The sequence below is a fragment of the Scomber scombrus genome, chromosome 23 (assembly GCF_963691925.1).
Source record: "Scomber scombrus chromosome 23, fScoSco1.1, whole genome shotgun sequence".
In the NCBI taxonomy this organism is placed as follows: Eukaryota; Metazoa; Chordata; class Actinopteri; order Scombriformes; family Scombridae; genus Scomber; species Scomber scombrus.
The window spans coordinates 3,704,867-3,723,834 of NC_084992.1; the positions used below are offsets into that span (position 1 = coordinate 3,704,867).

An 18,968-nucleotide genomic window follows, 5' to 3' on the forward strand; every position below is an offset into this window, starting at 1 on the left:
GATAGACTGATATATGTCAGGTCCGTATCACCACTTTTTTGGTTCAGTTTTTAACTATTTAAAATGTATCTTCTTTTTCTTTTCTTTTTTGCGCAGATTCTCTGTGAATATTAGTCCTCCTGCCTCCTTATTGGTCCAAGTCATGAATATGAATCACATATGTAACTAGACTACAAGGTGAGCTGAAAATAATGAGAAAAGGTATTTGATTAAGACAAACAAATTAAAAACTGATGAAGTGATTATGTAAAAAAAAGTGATATTAACATTCAGTAAAGATGATATTTTAACTCTTAGTTCCAGTAATCATGTTTTACCTTCATTTTTTGGATAAATCATTCATTAAACAGTCATTTCAAATTAAAAAAAAGTTATTTCAGAAAGTGTCAAAATAAAAAATACAAATAAAAAACAGACATTGTTGTCCTTGTTATATTGTATATTAAATGTCACGTAATCCAGCATTAGTTTGGTCTATCAAGAACATAAATGTAACAAACGTCCACAATCGTCCTGGCAGTGAAAGAGAGGAAAAAAACTGAGTTGAAAAAAGTAGAAAATAGCAAGAAAAGTAAAAAAAGAAATCCAAAAAAACAATGGTCCCAGTAACTCCACCCGTCCCATTCCTGCTGGCAGGTGCTGTTTTGCAAATCAAACGCTTCCTCAGTTTAAAAACAGCCGTCCTTCCTTTTTGCAGGGGGGGTACTCCATATAAAAATATAACATGTTTCTTTTTCTTCTTTTAAATATAAAAGAATATATATATATATATATATATGATGGAAATAGGAGAGTTTTTTTGTTGTTGTCATAGAAACGGAGAATATCGAGGCGACTGGTGATCATCCGCCACGCTGAGGTCTCGGTTGGTTGGTTGTAATAAGGCACGTGAGTCGTATCCCTCTGCCTGAGTCCATGTTTTAATCACACACACACGAAAACACTCATTTCGTCGTCGTCAGACGGGCTGCAGCGCCGACAGCTTCACCGCCTGCACAGAGGGACACGAAACAAAGAAGCAGTGAGTCAGAGATCCGGATAGAACGATAAGACAGAGGAAAGAGAAGCAGAAGTGAGAATTTCCAAAAGCATTCCCGCCACCATCATTAATGAATATTTAAAGCAAAGTCCGTATTTAAATTGGTGTTTCTGTCAAAAGTAAAACAACCCTGAATTTTAAATCCAAATCATGAAAAAATTAGAAACCTACATCTACAATGGAAGCAAAGGATGAAGATAAAAAGAGCTGATATTATTAATCGATTGACAGATAAATGATCCGATTCTTCATTTCAGTCAAAACACCAAATATTCTCTGATTCCAGCTTCTCAAATGTGATGATTTGCACAAAAAAAGAATGTGTTAGAAGTTATTCATACGTTTATTTTAACATTTTAACCCCTTTAGATTCAAACTAAACCACAGGGACACAAAAACATCATTGACCCATAAATAAATAAATAAATCTAAACTGACTGTTGGTCATTCAAAACAAAACAAGACGAATGTCACTTTGGGACTAAAATAAAGTTACGATTAATCATTAATTAAAATAATTGTTAGTTGCAGCCCTATTGTGACAACCATCAATACATTTGGTTTATTATAGATATATCAAAAGCTGCACTTTAACTGTTACTGTCTTGATTGATCTATTAAGTATTTAGTCCTTTAAAATGTCAGAAAAAAAGTAATAAAACAACCATGACAGTTTCCCGGAGCCCAAAGTGACACAAAGGAAATAATGAGTTTATAATAATGTAATAATGAAAAAAACGGGTCAGAAAATTATCATATTTGAGAAGATGGAACCAAGAAATAGTGTTAATTTCATTTCAGGCCAATCGAATCGATCCGTCGCTCCATCTGTCAGCAGATAAAAGGCTAAAACTAATCAATCAATCTCAAATCAACATAATTAATCCAACAGAAGCCACAATAATAACATGTAGAAGAACATTTGATCGTCACCATCATCATCGTCACACCCTCCACCATTAAAAACCATTAAACCATCACACCATTAAAAACCAGTACAACCTCACTGGTGCTGAATCAGAGTAAAGATTTTTTAAACGTTTTAATTAAAAATCAATGAAGAGTCAGTTTCATGGAGTCATTTACTCACTCGGGGGCAGCAGTGATGGACTGACCCTACCTCAACAACAGACTAGACTGTAAAGGAGAACAAGGTCGAGAGATTACTGAACGAGACCTGGAGACCCAACCTGTGTGGACCAGCTGTCAGTCGAGGTCCTTCCGAAAAAAAACCTAAACAATCACATTTTAAACTGGAGACTTGGTTTTAAAAGTCAAGGTTAAAAAAAGTCGTAGTTAACGCGACCGTACCTTCTGCCGGCTCGTCATCCAGCTGCGGATCGTCGGCACGAGGACGGAGCCGAGCAGGATCTGAGCCGGGTGGTAGATCAGCAGAGGGACCGAGATCAGAGAGAGGTGCTCGTAGCCTTCAAACACGATCTTCAACATGGGGATTCCTGAGAGGAGAGAGAGAGAGAAGAGTGATCCACAATAGAGCCTGACCGATACATTGATCAGCCGATGTTGATCTAACGAGGATATATATCGGTATCGTGATGTTGTGTGACGTGTGACAATATATTTATTTTCTTTTTTTACAGTTATACAGGCAGGCCTTTTTCTTAATTCAAGTTTAAGTTATGTATATAGCTATTGATATAGCTACTAAGTCATTATTTTGAGATAGTAATTTTTTTCCCCATCACAATGGCAGAAATGGGCTTCCATACAAACTGTAAAATATCAAACCTTCATTACATTTAAAGGCATCATTACAAAAAAAAAATTACTACAGAATTGTTATATTTCAGAATATTATGAGAGTGTTTCACTTGTATGCATGTGTGAATTTCAGCATAGTACGTCTTGTGAGTATTTTAGGTTTCATATGTGAATGTGAACGGTAATTCTGAATTATGTCCCTAATGGCCGCTCATACTTTATTACCGTTATTTAATCTTATTCAAGTATTGTCAATCATATTTTATTGTTTAAACTCAATAAAAAAGTATCTAAAAAATGTTTTTTGAAGACCCTCTAATGAATCAGCTGTTCACGGTTTCGACCCTCTCGTCCAAATATGGTCACTTCTGGCTCCAAATGATCCAAAATGGCGACGGTCAAAATACCAAACTCAAGGCTTCAAAGCTGTAGTCCGCTAACCGACGGGTGACGTCACGGTGGCTACGTCTATTATTTTACACAGTTTATGGTGCTGACGTAGCCTCACTTCTTTCTAACTCTACACACCCTCAGATTTATTTTACTTTTCAAACTTTTTCAGCTCCGAACGACGATGACTCAGATTCATCAGATTTCACTCGGCTCCGTCTGGAGACACAAAAAGCTCCTTTGATGCACTTTAACAAACAGCTTCTACATCTACTCAGTTACGTGTGTGTGTGTGTGTGTGTGTGTGTGTGTGTGTGTGTGTGTGTGTGTGTGTTTGTGTGTGTGTGTGTGTGTGTGCGTACCCAGAGTGAGTGACTTGTGTGTGGAGCAGAACACGATGGCGACCGTGTCCGCAGGGCTGAATCCTGAGCCCGACCTGCAGAGACAAACAGGAAGTTACAAGTCAAAGAACTTCAGTCTACAGTCTGTCTTCTGTTTCTATCTAAATATTTTATTCACAGTATGATCTTTGGGTTAGAAAAGCTCGATGTTTCAGGCCGTTTCTGCTTTTGCCGATTAAAATGATTGAAAGAAAATAAAGAAGAAAGACGTTTTAGCAAAAAGACGTCTTTTTGTTTTGATTTTAAAAGCAGCTTCTTCCTTTACGCAGGAGCTTTACTGCAATATGTGTGTCAAAAATGCTCAAAATAAATCACATTTTTATTTAACTCCAGCTTTACTTAATAGTATTTCCAGAATATATTTTATTCTGGAAATTAGAACAAGTGGGGGTCGACTTTTATTTGATTTAAAGGCTAAATGTTGGTAATAAAAGTGTTTTTGTTTAACCGGCAACGATCTGAATCATTACTGATGTTTGACAGCTGAGAGGAAACAGAGAGGAAGATGAAGAAGAAGAAGGAGGAGGAGGAGGAGGAGGAGGAGAAGAAGAAGAAGAAGAAGAAGAAGAAGAAGAAGAAGAAGAAGAAGAAGAAGAAGAAGAAGAAGAAGAAGAAGAAGAAGAAGAAGAAGAAGAAGAAGAAGAAGAAGAAGAAGAAGAAGAAGAAGAAGAAGATGAAGAAGAAGAAGAAGGAGAAGAAGAAGAAGAAGAAGAAGAAGAAGAAGAAGAAGAAGAAGAAGAAGAAGAAGAAGAAGAAGAAGAAGAAGAAGAAGAAGAAGAAGAAGACTCACCTGGTAGAAAAGGCAAACGTGAGCAACATGAAGCTGATCTGGATGGAAAAAACTGCAAAGAGATAAAAACAAGAAAGATTAAACTTTAACCGTCCAGTGTTTGGTTTGACTGTTTATAATAAAACATAATTAATCATTTATAAAAGGTGTGATTATGTGCTTCCGTTTAAATATTAGAAATAGTTTCATAGTTTCATGACTAAACTTTGTGACATGAACCAGTTTGTTATAATCAATCAACGTGTTTTCCTCTGATCTTAAATTAAGTTCAAATAATTCATAATTTCTGCTTTTTTTTTTACTGAAGAATTATGAATAATTTCATTTAAATGAGGCTGTAATTACCAAAAATATGTGTAAAATTAAATCATAAGGTATAAATTATCACCCAATTCTGTGTTAAACCCTTATAACCAACTTCATTCCAACTTATTATCACACATATTATTTACACATATTTTTTGGAAATAATGGTCAATAGACCTCATTTAAATGAAAGTGTACCTCATTTTTTAGCTAACGCTTGTTGTTTGTGACCGCAGGTAACAGTAGATAGATAGATAGAAACTTTATTGATCCCCTAGGGGAAATTTAGGGAAGGGTTAATCTCCAACTAAAATCATAAACTTTGAGTTACTTTTCAGCAATTTTCATACTTTAATATACTTTATTTTGGCCGGATTAGACCCATTAGCGGCCTGGTTCTGGCCCCCGAGCCGTATGTTTGAAACCACTGGTTTATTTTGAATTAAATCTTCACAACCATCTTTCTTTTTGCTTTCTTAAAAATTGTTTTTCTTTTTTCTTGTTTGGCCTTAAATTACTTCCTTAGATACATACACACACACACACACACACTCACTGATGAGGACGACCAGCAGCAGGCTCGTTGGGTCCAGCTCTATATTCGGGTTACTGAACGTGTCACAGAACGTCGTGTAGATGATCATGAGGAGAACGACGCTGCTGACGGCGCCGAACGGAGGCTTCCTGCGCTCCAGGTACTCCCTGAGGAAACCCCGACACACCTACACACACACACAATAACACACACACACACACACACACAATAACACACACAGAGCTCACTTTAAATACATTCAGACACATTTTTAACATTTCAGTAAACGGACACACACATTAAGAAACACATACACACACACACACACACATAATCAAAGTAACACACACACACACACACACGCTGGTCCTACCTGACCCAGGATCAGAGGAACCACCACCGTCATGAAGAGCTGCGAGAAGATGGAGGAGAAAGGAACGGAGGAGGAAGAGCCGAGCTGGAGGAAGAGGAAGAGGAGGAGGAAGAAGAGGAGGAAGAGGAAGAAGAGGAGGAGGAAGAAGAGGAGGAGGAAGAGGAGGAGGAGGAAGAAGAGGAGCTCAATTTGATGTGTGTTAAAGTAACTTAAAGCTGCATTTATACATAGTTTTATATTAAATATGACTTCATGCATCAATTGAGACAGTTTGTGTGTATTCAGTGTTTTAAAGGTGCAGTGTGTTGAATTTATTAACATCTGTTGGAACAGAAACTTGGCAGAAATATAATAAAATATATTTATAATTAGTGGGATATTCAACTGGTTGTAATTTGCGTTTCCAACCACTAGATGTCACTAAATCCTCCACACTGCTCCTTTAAACCTCATCAGGTTTAACTTACAAACAGCAGCAGCAACACCGGAGTCACTACGATGCCCTGCAGGACACAGAGAGAAGATTAGAGGTTTATACTACTGTTGTTTCTTTCTTTCTTTCTCTTCTTCCGCTTTCATTCTTTCTTTTTCTTTCCTCCAACTTCTAGTTCTTTATTTCACTATTTCCTCCCCTTTTTCATTCATTCTTTCTTTCTTTCTTTCTTTCTTTCTTTCTCTCTTCTCCAAAATCTTGTTCTTTCTCTTCTTCCTCCTCTTCCTTCATTCCTTTATTTCTGTCTTTCTTTCCTCCTACTTCTTGTTGTTTGTTTGTTTCTTTCTTTCTTTCTTTCTTTCTTTCTTTCTTTCTTTCATTCTCCTCCAACTTCTTGTTCTTTCTCTTTTTCCTCTGCTTTCTTTCTTTCTCTATTTCCTCCCTTTTGTATTTGTTTTTCTTTCTCTCTTCTCCAACTTCTTGTTCTTTCTCTTCTACCTCCTCTTCCTTCATTCCTTTCTTTCTGTCTTTCTTTCCTCATACTTCTTGCTCTTTCTTTCTCTTCTTCGTCCTTTATCTGTATTTCTTTTTTTTCTTTCTAGGAGGATAAAATATGTAATATTTTCTTTTGTGGTTACACCATTTGACATTTTCAGGAGCATTCAGTCTTACTTCCGGTTAAAAAATGGTGCAAATGTCATTTCAAATGATATAAAACCAACAAAAATACTAAATGTACATTTTAACAAACCTGATGCTGCTTTTAACACTAGTTTAAAGATATTTTTGAATTGCTCATCTTGCCAACCCTTATTGAACACATATAAACATTAATAACACATTCCTGAGTCTAAACTTGGACCAAAAACATTCTCATTTCCAAAAATCTTACCAGGAAGCTTCCAAACGCTGAGTTGAAAATGGCAGCAGCCTAAAAAAAACAACAACAAAGTACAGTAGAGTATGTCACATGTGCTCGGTCACCATGGCAACAACACACCTTTGAACTGTATGTGTGTGTGTGTGTGTGTGCGTGTGTGTGTGTGTTACCTCGTTGCCTCCGACAGCCTTGGTGAGAATGACAGCAGAGGAGACCGGAGGCGGCATGCATCCCACCGTCTGTAACCTAGGCAACCACAATAAAAACAGGAAGGAAAGACGATGAATATTCCTAATTTTTCCTTTAACCTGAGTTTGGGGGACTCTGATCGAGAGGAAGCGCCCCTGTGTGGTTTGGAGCGTCACTACACCATCAGAGGCTGAAGTGTAGTACACGTTTGTGCTGCTTTCAATGACTGATTATTTGTAGTTTTTCAGAGAATTCATGGGGTTTTGAATTTAAGGAGAAACTGATGTTACATAACAGGAAGGCACACACACACACACACACACACACACACACACACACACACACACACACACACACACACACACACAGCATCGCCTGTAGCAGCAGTGAATATGAGTCTTTGTGTGTATTCATAGCTCGGCCGTTAGGTACAGTCGGGCTGGGACTTGAATAAAGGACGTCTTTCACACACATTAACACACACACACACACACACACACACACACACACACACACACACACACACACACACACACACACACACACACACACACACACACACACTTCCTACCCTCTGAGCAGCCATTGGTCGATGGCGGTCAGCGCGAGCACTTTGAGCAGCAGCCACACGGCGAGCGGGAAGAAGATCAACGTGAACGACTGAACGAACAGATGAAGGCGGACGTGAAGCAAAGCGCTCGTCAACTCCTGCAGAGACACAAAGACTTTAATTATTTGAAAGAAAGAAAGGAAGAAAGAGCAAGAAGTTGGAGGAGAGAGAGAAAGAAAGAAAGAAAGAAAGAAAGAAAGAAAGAAAAGAAGGGTTTTCTTACCTCTGTTTTGAGCGAGAGGCCGCTGTTGAAGAAGATGAGTGAAACAGCAACGTAGGCGATCGTGATCTCCGGCTTAAGCGGACCTGAGAGAGACATTTAATGTGGTTACCATGGTGACAATCATCATCATCATAAGCATCATCATCTTCATCATCATCATCATCAAGCACCAATTACACGATAATACAAAATGATCATCTGATTAATCAATAACTAAATGAATGATTAGTTTCAGTCTTCATTTCTCTTGTAGGATCGACGCTGTTCGACTTTGATTGAGGCGTTTACGAGCAGCACCTGAAGGCAACACAGTAGCAGCAGCAGCTTATCTTATCTACGGGAAAAGTGCGGTCCCTGAACGCCTCACAGGTTACTCTTATCATGTAAAGGTGATAAAAATGTTTTTAAATGAAATTACGACCGAGATAAACTGTTTTTTAATCTTTGCGACTGCTTTCACTCATGATATCAGGGTTTCTCAACGTGTGGTCCTCAATGAAGAGTGGCCGTTTCTGATGGGTCGCAGCTTAAATATGAATAAATTAAAGATTTAAAGAAGTTATATTTAAGACTTTTAAAGACATTTTAATGCAATTTAATACCAGTTTCACATTTAATGTATGAAAGATTTAAGGCTGAATATTAATAACTGAGTTAAATGTGAAATAAAAAAACATTTATTTAAATTTATTTCACTTTTTTTATGACTTCCTGGCTGGATATAAGACTCATTAATCCTGACCTGGATGTGGATAAGAAGCAGTAAAAGAGTGGATGAATGGATGGAGGGATTAACCAATAAAACATAGATAATGTTTTATTTAAACTCAGACAGTTTTACTAAAATTATGTAAAGAAACACATTTTATATTTAACATTAGTGTCTGTGGCAGGCTAGAAAAAGTTTCATATTATGAGAAGAAAAGTTGATATTTGAAGTAAAAAAACAGAATATTTTAACACTGAAGTAGACATTTTTTTTAAAAAGTCATAATATGTTGATCAAAAAGTTTTGATATTGAAAGAAAAACGGTTTTAAAGATGAATAAATGTGTAATATTTTGAGACAAAAGTTGACAATGTACAACAAATATTTGCAATATTGTTGAAAAAAATTGATATTTTTAAAGAAAATATCACAAAAGAATATTTAAGACCCCTAAGGTCTCTGTGGCAGGCTGGATAAAGTTTTATATTAGGAGAGAAAAAAAGTTAATATTTTTTTAAATAATAAAGCCGGAATAATTTACTAATTTCACCCAAAAAATATTTTGAGAAAAAAGTCAAAAGTGTACAAAACAAAAGTCAGGAAATCCTTTGAGAGAAAAGTAGAAATAAAAGAAAAAACATGAAAATTTGAGACTAAAGTACCAAACAAATATTTTAATCAAACAGCTGTAATAGAAAAGTTACATTTCAAAAACAATGTTGTAATATTTTGACACAAAAGTTGAAAATGTACAACAAAAATTTGTAATATTATGGGTTTTTTTTTAAAGAAAAAAAAGGATGCCATATTTAGAAAATAAACTTTTAAAATATTGAATAAAATATTAAAGACCTTCTAATGTCTCTGATTGGAGGAAATCTAAATCAGGGCTTTTTGTTTTTTCAATACCTGCAGACACACCTGAATAAATATGTGATATCCTGTTTGTGTGTGTGTGTGTGTGTGTGTGTGTCATAAGGTACTTTAGGGACAAATCTCTTACTTAGCATCAGTTAATTTTGGAGGGTTTGTCCAATTATTTTTGTTCCCAGTTGGTAAAAAGCTGATTTCTTTGGGTCAGTGTTTAAAGTGAGTCTCAGTAATGTCCACCACACTGATCATGATGTGTGTGCTGAATGCAACGTGTCACTACAGAGCCAGGTGAGGGAGGGCACACACACACACACACACGCACACACACACACACACACACACACACACACACGCACACACACACACACACACACACACACACACACACACACACACACACACACACACACACACACACACACACACACACACACACACACCTACTTTCTCTCCTCTCCACTAAACCAAACTCCCTTTAAAAAACCCTTAAATTCACATTATCTCAACTTTTAAACCAACACGCGCGTTAACTAAACCATCCATCTTTACTTTAACACAATCACCAACATTAAAACGTCACTTCGGCTTCAATAAAATGCACAAAACACTTCACAAATAAGCAGAAATATAACACTTTAATGCCATATCTTGTCATTTCAACACTTTTGCAAAACGCTAAAACCTTAAAAACAAACCTATAAAAGTAGTTAATTACTAAAAAGAAAACACCTTATAGTTAAATTAACCAATTCTGACTATTTTAGTGGGTTTAAACTTGTAATTTTAACTCTTAATTGACAACAACAGTAAAAGATAAAGAGGTGAAACTTTGCCAACCACCCAAAATAAAGTAGACTTCTGCAGTATTTTCTATTTATTCCTCTGAAGTTTCGCTTTGATTGCATTTATAATAACATCAGTATAATGTTGCATGTTGTTTATAACATGAATACAAAGTATCCTCCTCACCTCCTTTGACGCCGACGCTTGGCTGCAGCTTGGCGGATAAGATGACCAGCACGATCCCGATGATGAACCATTCCTTGCGGAGCCTCAACAGGAGGCCCATGTTTCAGTCTCCGGGTCTCTCTGGATCAACTCCCGCCGGCTCCTCCTCCGTCTCACCAGCCGGGACACAAAGTTTTTTTTTTACAACTCCTCCTCAGCTCCTCTCTCTTCTCTCTCTGCGTGCTGGAGGAGGATTTCTGTCAGGAAACCAGAAGCTCAACAAACCATCGGAGCTTTTTTTCCGGACACATGGTTCACAACGAGGCCGTAAATACCGTAAGAGACGCGCAGCAGCTTTTCTTCTTCTTCTTCAAATTACCGTATTGTAATGTAGAAATGTGTTTTATGGGGCAATGACGTGGTGTAACCCAGGCACCCCTAAAATAAATACATTATTATGTTGTTTTTCCTCCCTAAAATTGATTTTATACAACTTTAATTATTTAGTGACCCTGTCTGTTAGAGATGCTGCAGGTTCAAATGGTTTTATTTTAACAGGTTTAATGTACTTTGGGCAGTTTTGTCATTAATATATAATGTTTCCCTCATAGTTGTTAACTATCTTAGAGTCCTCTCTGTAGAAATCTGTGATTGTTTATTCTGAACCATTATTATCATTATTATTATACATTATAGTAGACCACTCAACTATGTATTAATATTTATTGTTGTAATTTACGTTGTGTCGTCTATATTATTTTACTACTAGTGTCTTTATTGCTTTTGTACTTACTTACAGATAACTGTGTAACTTATAGCAGTAAATCTCCTTATAGTACAAAATTACCTCTAAAACACACAGTTAAAGTTATTATTACTTTTATAATACTTTTCATTTTCACTTTATTTACCAAATATGAACATTTTATTATATTATTTATTCGTATTTCATGAATATTATTACTTTCAGTTCAACTGTGCAATATTTTTTTTCACTTTAAAATTTGTGCAATAATAAAATCAAACCTTTGTACATAATGTTACTTTTTTTTTTTTTACTATTATTGTTTTTATTGCTTTATTATTAGGGGTTTTTTTGTTTTATTTTCATGCTCTTCTATTTTTTCTATCCACTATAAACAACAACAACTATAAACCCTTTTGGCACCAATCTCCTTCTAAAAATTAAACCACATTCTGGTCAAAATCAGCAGTTTTTACAAACAAATAACAACGAAATGATGAATTATATTTATTTTAAACATTTTTATTCTGTACAGCAGTGAATACAAAGTAGTTATTTATAAGACAACGTGTATAAAATAATTGATAACTGATGTCAGATCAGTGGAAAGCAACTTTTAAGTCAAACCAGGCGGGGAGCCCAGGTCCTCTGAAATGATGCCAACGAGGAAGTAACTTAAAACTGCATTCTATCAAAAGGCCACCAGGGGGCGACCGTTTTGGTGTCAAAAGGACTTCCGTCTCTATACAAGTCAATGGAGAATTCACCAACTTCTCACTTGATTTCTAACCTCAGTAAACGTTTTCAAAATGTGTTTATGGTCTCAATCGCTAGTTTAAAGCCTTCTTCAATGCAGTATGATGTTCATTTGGGACATTTTGGCCTCCCTGATTTTATATATGACGATAAAGCAGGGTATGCATTAGGGTGTGGCTACGTCGTGATTGACAGGTTGATTGGTTCACAGGTTCAGGAGGGCGCCTCATGCTCCTCCTGATGCCCATATAAGTAGAATCAGTGGGTTTTTTTTACCCAGCATGCACCGGAAATTTTCAAGATGGCGCTGCTCAGATCCGAAACTATTGGCTTCCAAGCAGCAGTCCACAAACCAATGGGTGACGTCACGGATGTTACGTCCATTTTATATACAGTCTTTGGTTTAATTTATTTGGTTGCACTTCTGTACAAATGAATATGATAGAGTAGATCATTAGAAGTGATCTAATACAATTTGAGTAGAAATACAGTAAATTTCTACTTGTTTTTACAGGAAGCTGCTCTCCATTATTTCCTTGTATCTACATTTTTACTGTATGATTAAAAATAAGTTTGTATATTCACGTAATCAACCCCCCAAACTGTTTCTATTCGCTTCTCATTTCTCTATCGAACAAACGAACACTCAAACATATTGACTCATTTTCATCATCGTGGTTTTTATTATCAGCTCTGCTCCGATTTAGTAAGTCGCTAAATTTGTGACTTTTTATGAGGAAATCTGATTATATCACACAGATATTACAGTATATAATAGTTTAATATGTCAAACAGCTGTGATAGGATTGTCTGGACTTTATTGACTTGACTGAAAAATGATTCTCGGCTGTAAAATGCTCGTCAGCGGCAACGATGAAGGAGTTTTCCTACATTAGAGTCAGTACCAGGCAGCAGCAGCGGCCGTGTTATCCGCAGGGTCTCGACCTCCTCTCGTCTCCTTCCAGTCCAGCAGCCGTCTCAGAGCGGCGTGCGAGGCCGACTCTACATCAGCGCTGTACCTCCCGAAGAACGACTGAGCTCGAGCGCCGGCCGCCAACACCTGACGGACAGAAGAGCAGCTGTTAACACACAAGGTAAACACAGTGATGTTTGTAGCTGGTGATGATCGTACCTGAGCTTTCTGCAGCAGAGCGACGTCTCCTAGGTTACACGCCACTTCGTAACCCTGAAGGTAATACTGACAGGCTTGCTCATACTGACTCTACAGACACAGAGGAGAGAAAACAACAAGAATTATTTATGTTTGGACAATTTAATGTGAATTTATTTATATTCTAAGTCAACAGGCCGTCAGGAGCATCAATAGAAAGACTCATTTAACCTTTGTGTCGTCCTCCCGGGTCAAATTGACCCCGTCTGTCTTGACTGTTCCTTCTTTCCTTCCTTCCTCCCTCCCACCCTTCTTCTCTTTCTTTCCTCCCTCCTACCTTCCTCCCTTCCTCCTTTCCTTACCTTCCTGCCTCCCTTCCCTTCCCTCCTTCCTTCTTTCCTTGCTTCCTCCCTTCGTCTTTTCCTTTCTCCCTCCCTCCCTCCTTCTTCCTTCTTTCCACCCTCCCTCCTATACTTTCCATCATTCCTTCCCTCCTTCCTCCCTCCCTCCCTCCCTCCTTTCCTTCCTCCTTCCTTCCTTCCTTCCTTCCTTCCTTCCTTCCTTCATTCCTTCCTTCCTTCCTTCCTCCCTCCCTTCCTTCTTCCCCCCTTCCTTCCTTCCTTGACTCGAGGACAACAGGAGGGTTAAGGACTTGACTTATTATTAATTAAATATCTGTGGCTTATCGTGTGTGTGTGTGTGTGTGTGTGTGTGTGTGTTTGTGTGTATGTGCGTTTGTGTGTGTGTGTGTGTGTGTGTGTGTGTGTGTGTGTCATACACTGCTGTAGAAGATGTCACCCAGATACAAGCAGGCGTCTGTCAGGTCGTGTTGTAGTCCGTTGCTATGGGTGACGTCGACTAACTTCTCCAGACACCGGACCGTCTCGTCTATGTTTCCCTCACTGAGACACACACACACACACACACACACACACACACACACACACACACACACACACACACACAAACATACACACACACAAAATAAACATTACTGACACTGAGGCACTGATAGATTTGTGGTTGTGTGTGTGTGTGTGTGTGTGTGTGTGTGTGTGTGTGTGTGTATGTGTATGTGTATGTGTATGTGTATGTGAGTGTGTGTGTGTGTGTGTGTTTGTGTATGTGTGTGTGTGTACCTCTCTGTAGACTTGGCCATGGCCTTGTAGGCTTGTCCCAGCCCCTTCGGATCCTCAAGCGTGCCGCAGATCTGCATGCAGGTGTTGAAGAACTGGACACACGAACATGAAAAGACACAAAACCAACAATGAATTCATCTACTTATAAACACAGTGTGTGTTTATCCAAACGCTGATGAATCTTATTCCTCCATTAATGTCGAAAAACTATTAAAAGCACACCAGTGAGCCACACCGTCCTTCATTACGTTGTTTATTTTGACCCACAGACACATTCGACCAGCTGCTCTAAATACTCACTTTCTTATATTAAACTTTATCTTTTATTTAACTTTTTTATCAATCTTATTTTCTCTTGTGTGCATTGGTCTCTTTTTTTTGTTTGTTTATTATTTATAATATTTAACCGTTTGCTTTATGTTGTCACTTTATTCTGTCTTACTATCAGCTTATCAATCAACTGTGAAGTACTTTGAACTACATTAACCTGTATGAAAGGTTTTATATCAATAAAGTTTGAAGTTTGATTGATAAAAAAAACAAATGTGGATTCATCCGCTGCTGAAAATAGTCCCATTGAGAGTTTTCCTGTTTCCTCTTCCCCCTTTTTAATCAATTAAACTACACATTTGTAACACTTTCCTGCCTCTTCTGCTGAGAGTTTGAGACGGACAAACACATTGTTGGTTTTGGTCTTTTAAAAATGAACCCAAACAAAGAAACTAAAGTGAAATCTTTACACTCACACATCCAACACATGGACTCAGGTACCTGTTTGGCCGTGTCGTGGTCTCCTGTGCTCTGATAGGTCAGTCCGAGTCGATAGGCGGCTTCTCCTACGATCTGTTTGTCTTCAGCTGAAACATCAGACACCAGATCAGTAAACAGCTGAGAATCTAGATCATATTCAGTCTTCTCTGTCTTATTTTAATGTGGATGTTAAGTTAAGTCTCTGTGTCTACTTACACTCGGTGGCCATGCTGTAGCCCTGGTGGAGCAGCTTCAGGGCCTTGCTGTAGTCTCCGTCGGCCAGCGGAGCGTCGGCCAGTCGGTTGAAGATCCTCCACAGCACCTGGCGAGCTCGGAGCCTCAGAGGCCGACCCGACAAGTCCAGCCAGCCGCCGTCCTCAGACATCTTGAGGCACAGCTCCGCCTGCTCCCTCGCCTCCTCCAGCTCGCCTGCAGGAGCAGCGAGACACAACAGATCATAGAGAATTAGCTTTATGGTTCATCCTCTACCTTCAACTTTCAGAATCAGGTTCATTCAACCCAACTGGACATCGATGAGAGATGTTGGAGAGACCTGTTGCTTCATCCCTCCATTAGAGTTCAGAGACTTGGAAAAATCTACACTATGAAGCCGTACTGGAGACTTGAAGTGGAAAAACACCTCAGTAAGACATTAATATATGAAACCTGTTCATGTATACGCCGATTATTCGATTACTTGCCAACTATTAAAGAAATTAAGCCAAAAATATGTCCAAATTCTCCAATTCCAACTGCAGGAATGTTGACTATTTTCTGGTTTCTTTAGTTTTTTTTGACAGTAACCTGAACATTTTTGGATTGTGGACAAAACAAGATATTTGAAGACGTCATTTTTGTCTTTTTGGGAACCATAATCAACATTTTTCACTATTTCCGGACATTTTAGAAACCAAATACCTAATCACTTAATTGAGAAAATGATCTAAAGATTCATCAATAATGAGAATATATAGTGAGTGAGTATGTGTGTGTGTCCACCTTGCTGAAGATAGACTTCGGCCAAGCAGGCTCGGGCCTCGGTGGCCGGTCTGGAGCGGCTCCCTCGCTCTCTGTTGATGCAGCTGAGGAAGAAATGCAAACTGAGCCAGAAATCCTCCGGAGCCGAGAAGTACCGACCCAGAAACAGACGCTGCTCGTTCACCGTCGACCAGGAACCTGACACCACACACACACACACACACACAAAGAGACACCTTGAATCAGAAAATACTCATTTCATTCAACATACTCTGTGTTTTATCACGTGTGTTTGAGTACCGGTCCTTTCAGCCTTCTCGGCCAGGCTCAGGTGAAGCTTCATGGTCTCCAGTTTGTCTCGTTGGTCCTCTAAAGGAATCTGTAACAAAACATCTGAGCCCGGTTCAGCCGCCGTCCTCTGATCTTCATTGAAGCGCAGCAGAAAGAACAACTCGGAGTACGACCTGTGAGAGAGAGAAACTGAGCAGATTAAAGCTAAAATACAAAAGATTTCTGACCTGCTGCTAAGATCTAGGACAGATGTACAATCTGCTTTCTGTTTCTAGAGTCACAACTAAACCTTCAGTTAGCCTTTAACCTTCCTGTCGTCCTCCCGGGTCAAAATGACCCCGTCTGTTTTGACTGTTCCTTCTTTCCTCACTTCCTTCCTTCCGTCTGTCCTTCCTCCCTCCTTCCTTCTCTCTTTCTTTCCTTCCTCCCTTCCTTCTTTCCTCCCTCCCTCCTTCTCTCTCTCTTTCTTCCCCCTACCTTCCTCCCTTCCTTCTTTCCTCTGTCCTTCTTTCCTTCCTTCCTCCCTTCCTCTGTCCCTTCTTTCCTTCCTTCCTCCCTTCCTCTTTTCCTTTCTCCCTCCATCCCTCCCTCCTTATTTCTTTCCTTCTTTCCTCCGTCCTTCCTTTCTTCCTTTCCTTTCCCTCCTCCCTTCCTTCCTTCCTTCTTCCTTCCTCCCTCTCTCCTTTCCGTCCTTCTTCCTCCCTTCCTCCTTCCTTTCCTCCCTTCCTTCCTCCCTCGTGTCCCTCCTTCCTTCCTCCCTCCTTTCCTTCCTTCCTCCCTTCCTTCCTCCCTCCTTTCCTTCCTTCCTTCCTCCCTTCCTTCCTTCCTTCCTTCCTCCCTCCTTTCCTTCCTTCCTCCTCCTTTCCTTCCTTGACTCGAGGACTCGAGGGTTAATTTAGCATAATAACTCTTTGGTTTTAAATATAAAAAACAAACCTCTTCATAATGAATAAATAGTTTAAAATGACAGGAAACAGTCGTGTTTACCTGGGAAATCCTTCCTGAAGCAGCCTCACACAGATGTTCTGCTTCAGACTGTTTCTGACCCTGCAGAGAGACGCCAGACGGACAAAAGCAGAAGTGTTTAAATATGACTGCAGATTAATACAATGTGACAATGAGGGTCAGGATCTCTGTGCTCAGCAAGTTATGACTTAGTTGAGCAGAGGAGGGCGCTCTAACCTTCCTGTTTAATGATCCTACAGCTGCAGTAAGGCTTCCTGCTCACTAAGTGGTTTCATTAATTCTCTTCTAACTTTGACTGAAGTATTAATTTAATCCTTTAAAAATCATTGCTCTTCATAAGGGAGTTGTAATGCCTTGACTTTTAAATATAGACTATTTTTGATTATTAGACCCTTGGTGAACATATTAGTATTAAGAATTTATGACATAGTGGATCTACTTGAAGGTTAAAAGACATTATATATTAAAGAGGACGTAACATGAACGTATCACCTATGGTCATGAGCTTTGGGTAGTGACCGAAAGAACGAGATCGCGGGTACAAGCGGCCGAAATGAACTTCCTCCTTAGGGTGGCTGGGCTCTCCCTTAGAGATAGGGTGAGAAGCTCGGTCATCCGGGAGGAGCTCGGAATAGACCCGCTGCTCCTCCGCGTTGAGAAGAGCCAGATGAGGTGGCTCGGGCATCTAGTAAGGATGCCTCCCGGACGCCTCCCGGGTGAGGTGTTCAGGGCACGTCCCACCGGTAGGAGACCCCGGGGAAGACCCAGGACACGCTGGAGAGACTATGTCTCTCGGCTGGCCTGGGAACGCCTCGGGATCCCCCGGGAAGAGCTGGACGAAGTGGCTGGGGAGAGGGAAGTCTGGGTTTCCCTGCTTAGGCTGCTGCCCCCGCGACCCGACCCCGGATAAGCGGATCTTTGCATGATTTCCAGTTAAAAACTCCTTATTTATCTTATACTGGTCCTTTATGCATCCGTTTTAGTGCCTGTCTCTTTAAGAGCCCCGATGAGCCTACTCTGCTCTGATTGGTCAGCTTCAGGAAGCTTCGTCCGGCTCCAAAAGCTACGTAGATTAACTATAGTAGCAGGATTTTGCTTCTTTTTCTGTGAACGACACATTAAACAAACTTAACTACAACGTTAGCGACAATGACTATAAACAGACGGCCGTTTGTGGGTATGTACGAACAATCTGATGTCATCATGAAGCAGAAGTAAACGTAACTTTACAAACGGAGCCTTTTAATCAGGTTGACGTCCTGACTTTTGACTTACAGGAAGCATTTTTACACACATTCTCCTCAAGTTTGACTCATTTGAAACATTATAACAGCACAGAAATGACTGTTATGTCCCCTTTAAGGTTCCTGGTTTTAAGATAGCTGGATTATTCTTTTTGAGAATAGCCACAATTGTCAGGGCCCGGTTGTGTTGTGGTGTATTTTGTAGGTTTGGTTTTTGTCTTGTCTAGCTTCCTCCCCTCCTGTTTGCCTCCCTTCCCCTAATGTGTTACACCTGTGCCTCGTTGTTATCCAGGGTTTATATGTGGTGTGCTCTTTCCCTTCTGTGCCAGATCGTCTTGTCAGAGTTCCAGCGTTCATATCAATATATCGTCTCTGAGTTTTGCCTAAGCGATTTTGTACTTCTTCCCTGTGTTTTGGATTTCCCGGTTTTGACTTTTGGACTGATTAAACAACTTGAGAACTCTTCATTCATCCCTGTCTCTGCATTTGAGTCCACCTGGTCTGTGCTTGACAACAATACCTAAAAATATATTAATACATTTATTAAATACTCATATTAATGTGACT

General features: G+C 39.3%; 2 protein-coding genes across 2 annotated transcripts in view; both read right to left on the reverse strand.

Annotated features, from left to right (window-relative positions):
- LOC134006179 (zinc finger protein 208-like) overlaps window positions 1–18,968 on the reverse strand; it is a 1,001,836-nt gene that overhangs the window by 758,237 nt on the left and 224,631 nt on the right. The gene's annotated exons all lie outside the window — the stretch shown is intronic.
- slc10a7 (solute carrier family 10 member 7) lies at window positions 296–10,673 on the reverse strand. The gene is made up of 12 exons (XM_062445290.1): window positions 10,443–10,673; window positions 7,892–7,974; window positions 7,630–7,766; window positions 7,040–7,115; window positions 6,882–6,920; window positions 6,024–6,059; window positions 5,557–5,640; window positions 5,205–5,370; window positions 4,343–4,394; window positions 3,514–3,587; window positions 2,351–2,496; window positions 296–991 (listed from the first exon to the last, which is right to left on the reverse strand). The coding sequence occupies exons 1-12, from the start codon at window positions 10,540–10,542 to the stop codon at window positions 959–961; spliced, it is 1,026 nt and encodes a 341-aa protein (XP_062301274.1). The 5' UTR covers window positions 10,543–10,673; the 3' UTR covers window positions 296–958.

What these genes read in the sequence shown, in the direction of transcription:
- slc10a7 (XM_062445290.1), bottom strand. Translation starts at nt 10,542, where the DNA reads ATGGGCCTCCTGTTGAGGCTCCGCAAGGAATGGTTCATCATCGGGATC. An exon ending in CAGCGTTTGGAAGCTTCCTG is followed by an intron (nt 6,060 to 6,881) that starts GTAAGATTTTTG and finishes TGTGTCCTGCAG; the next exon opens with GGCATCGTAGTGACTCCGGT. An exon ending in TTCCTCTGATCCTGGGTCAG is followed by an intron (nt 5,371 to 5,556) that starts GTAGGACCAGCG and finishes GTGTGTGTGTAG; the next exon opens with GTGTGTCGGGGTTTCCTCAG.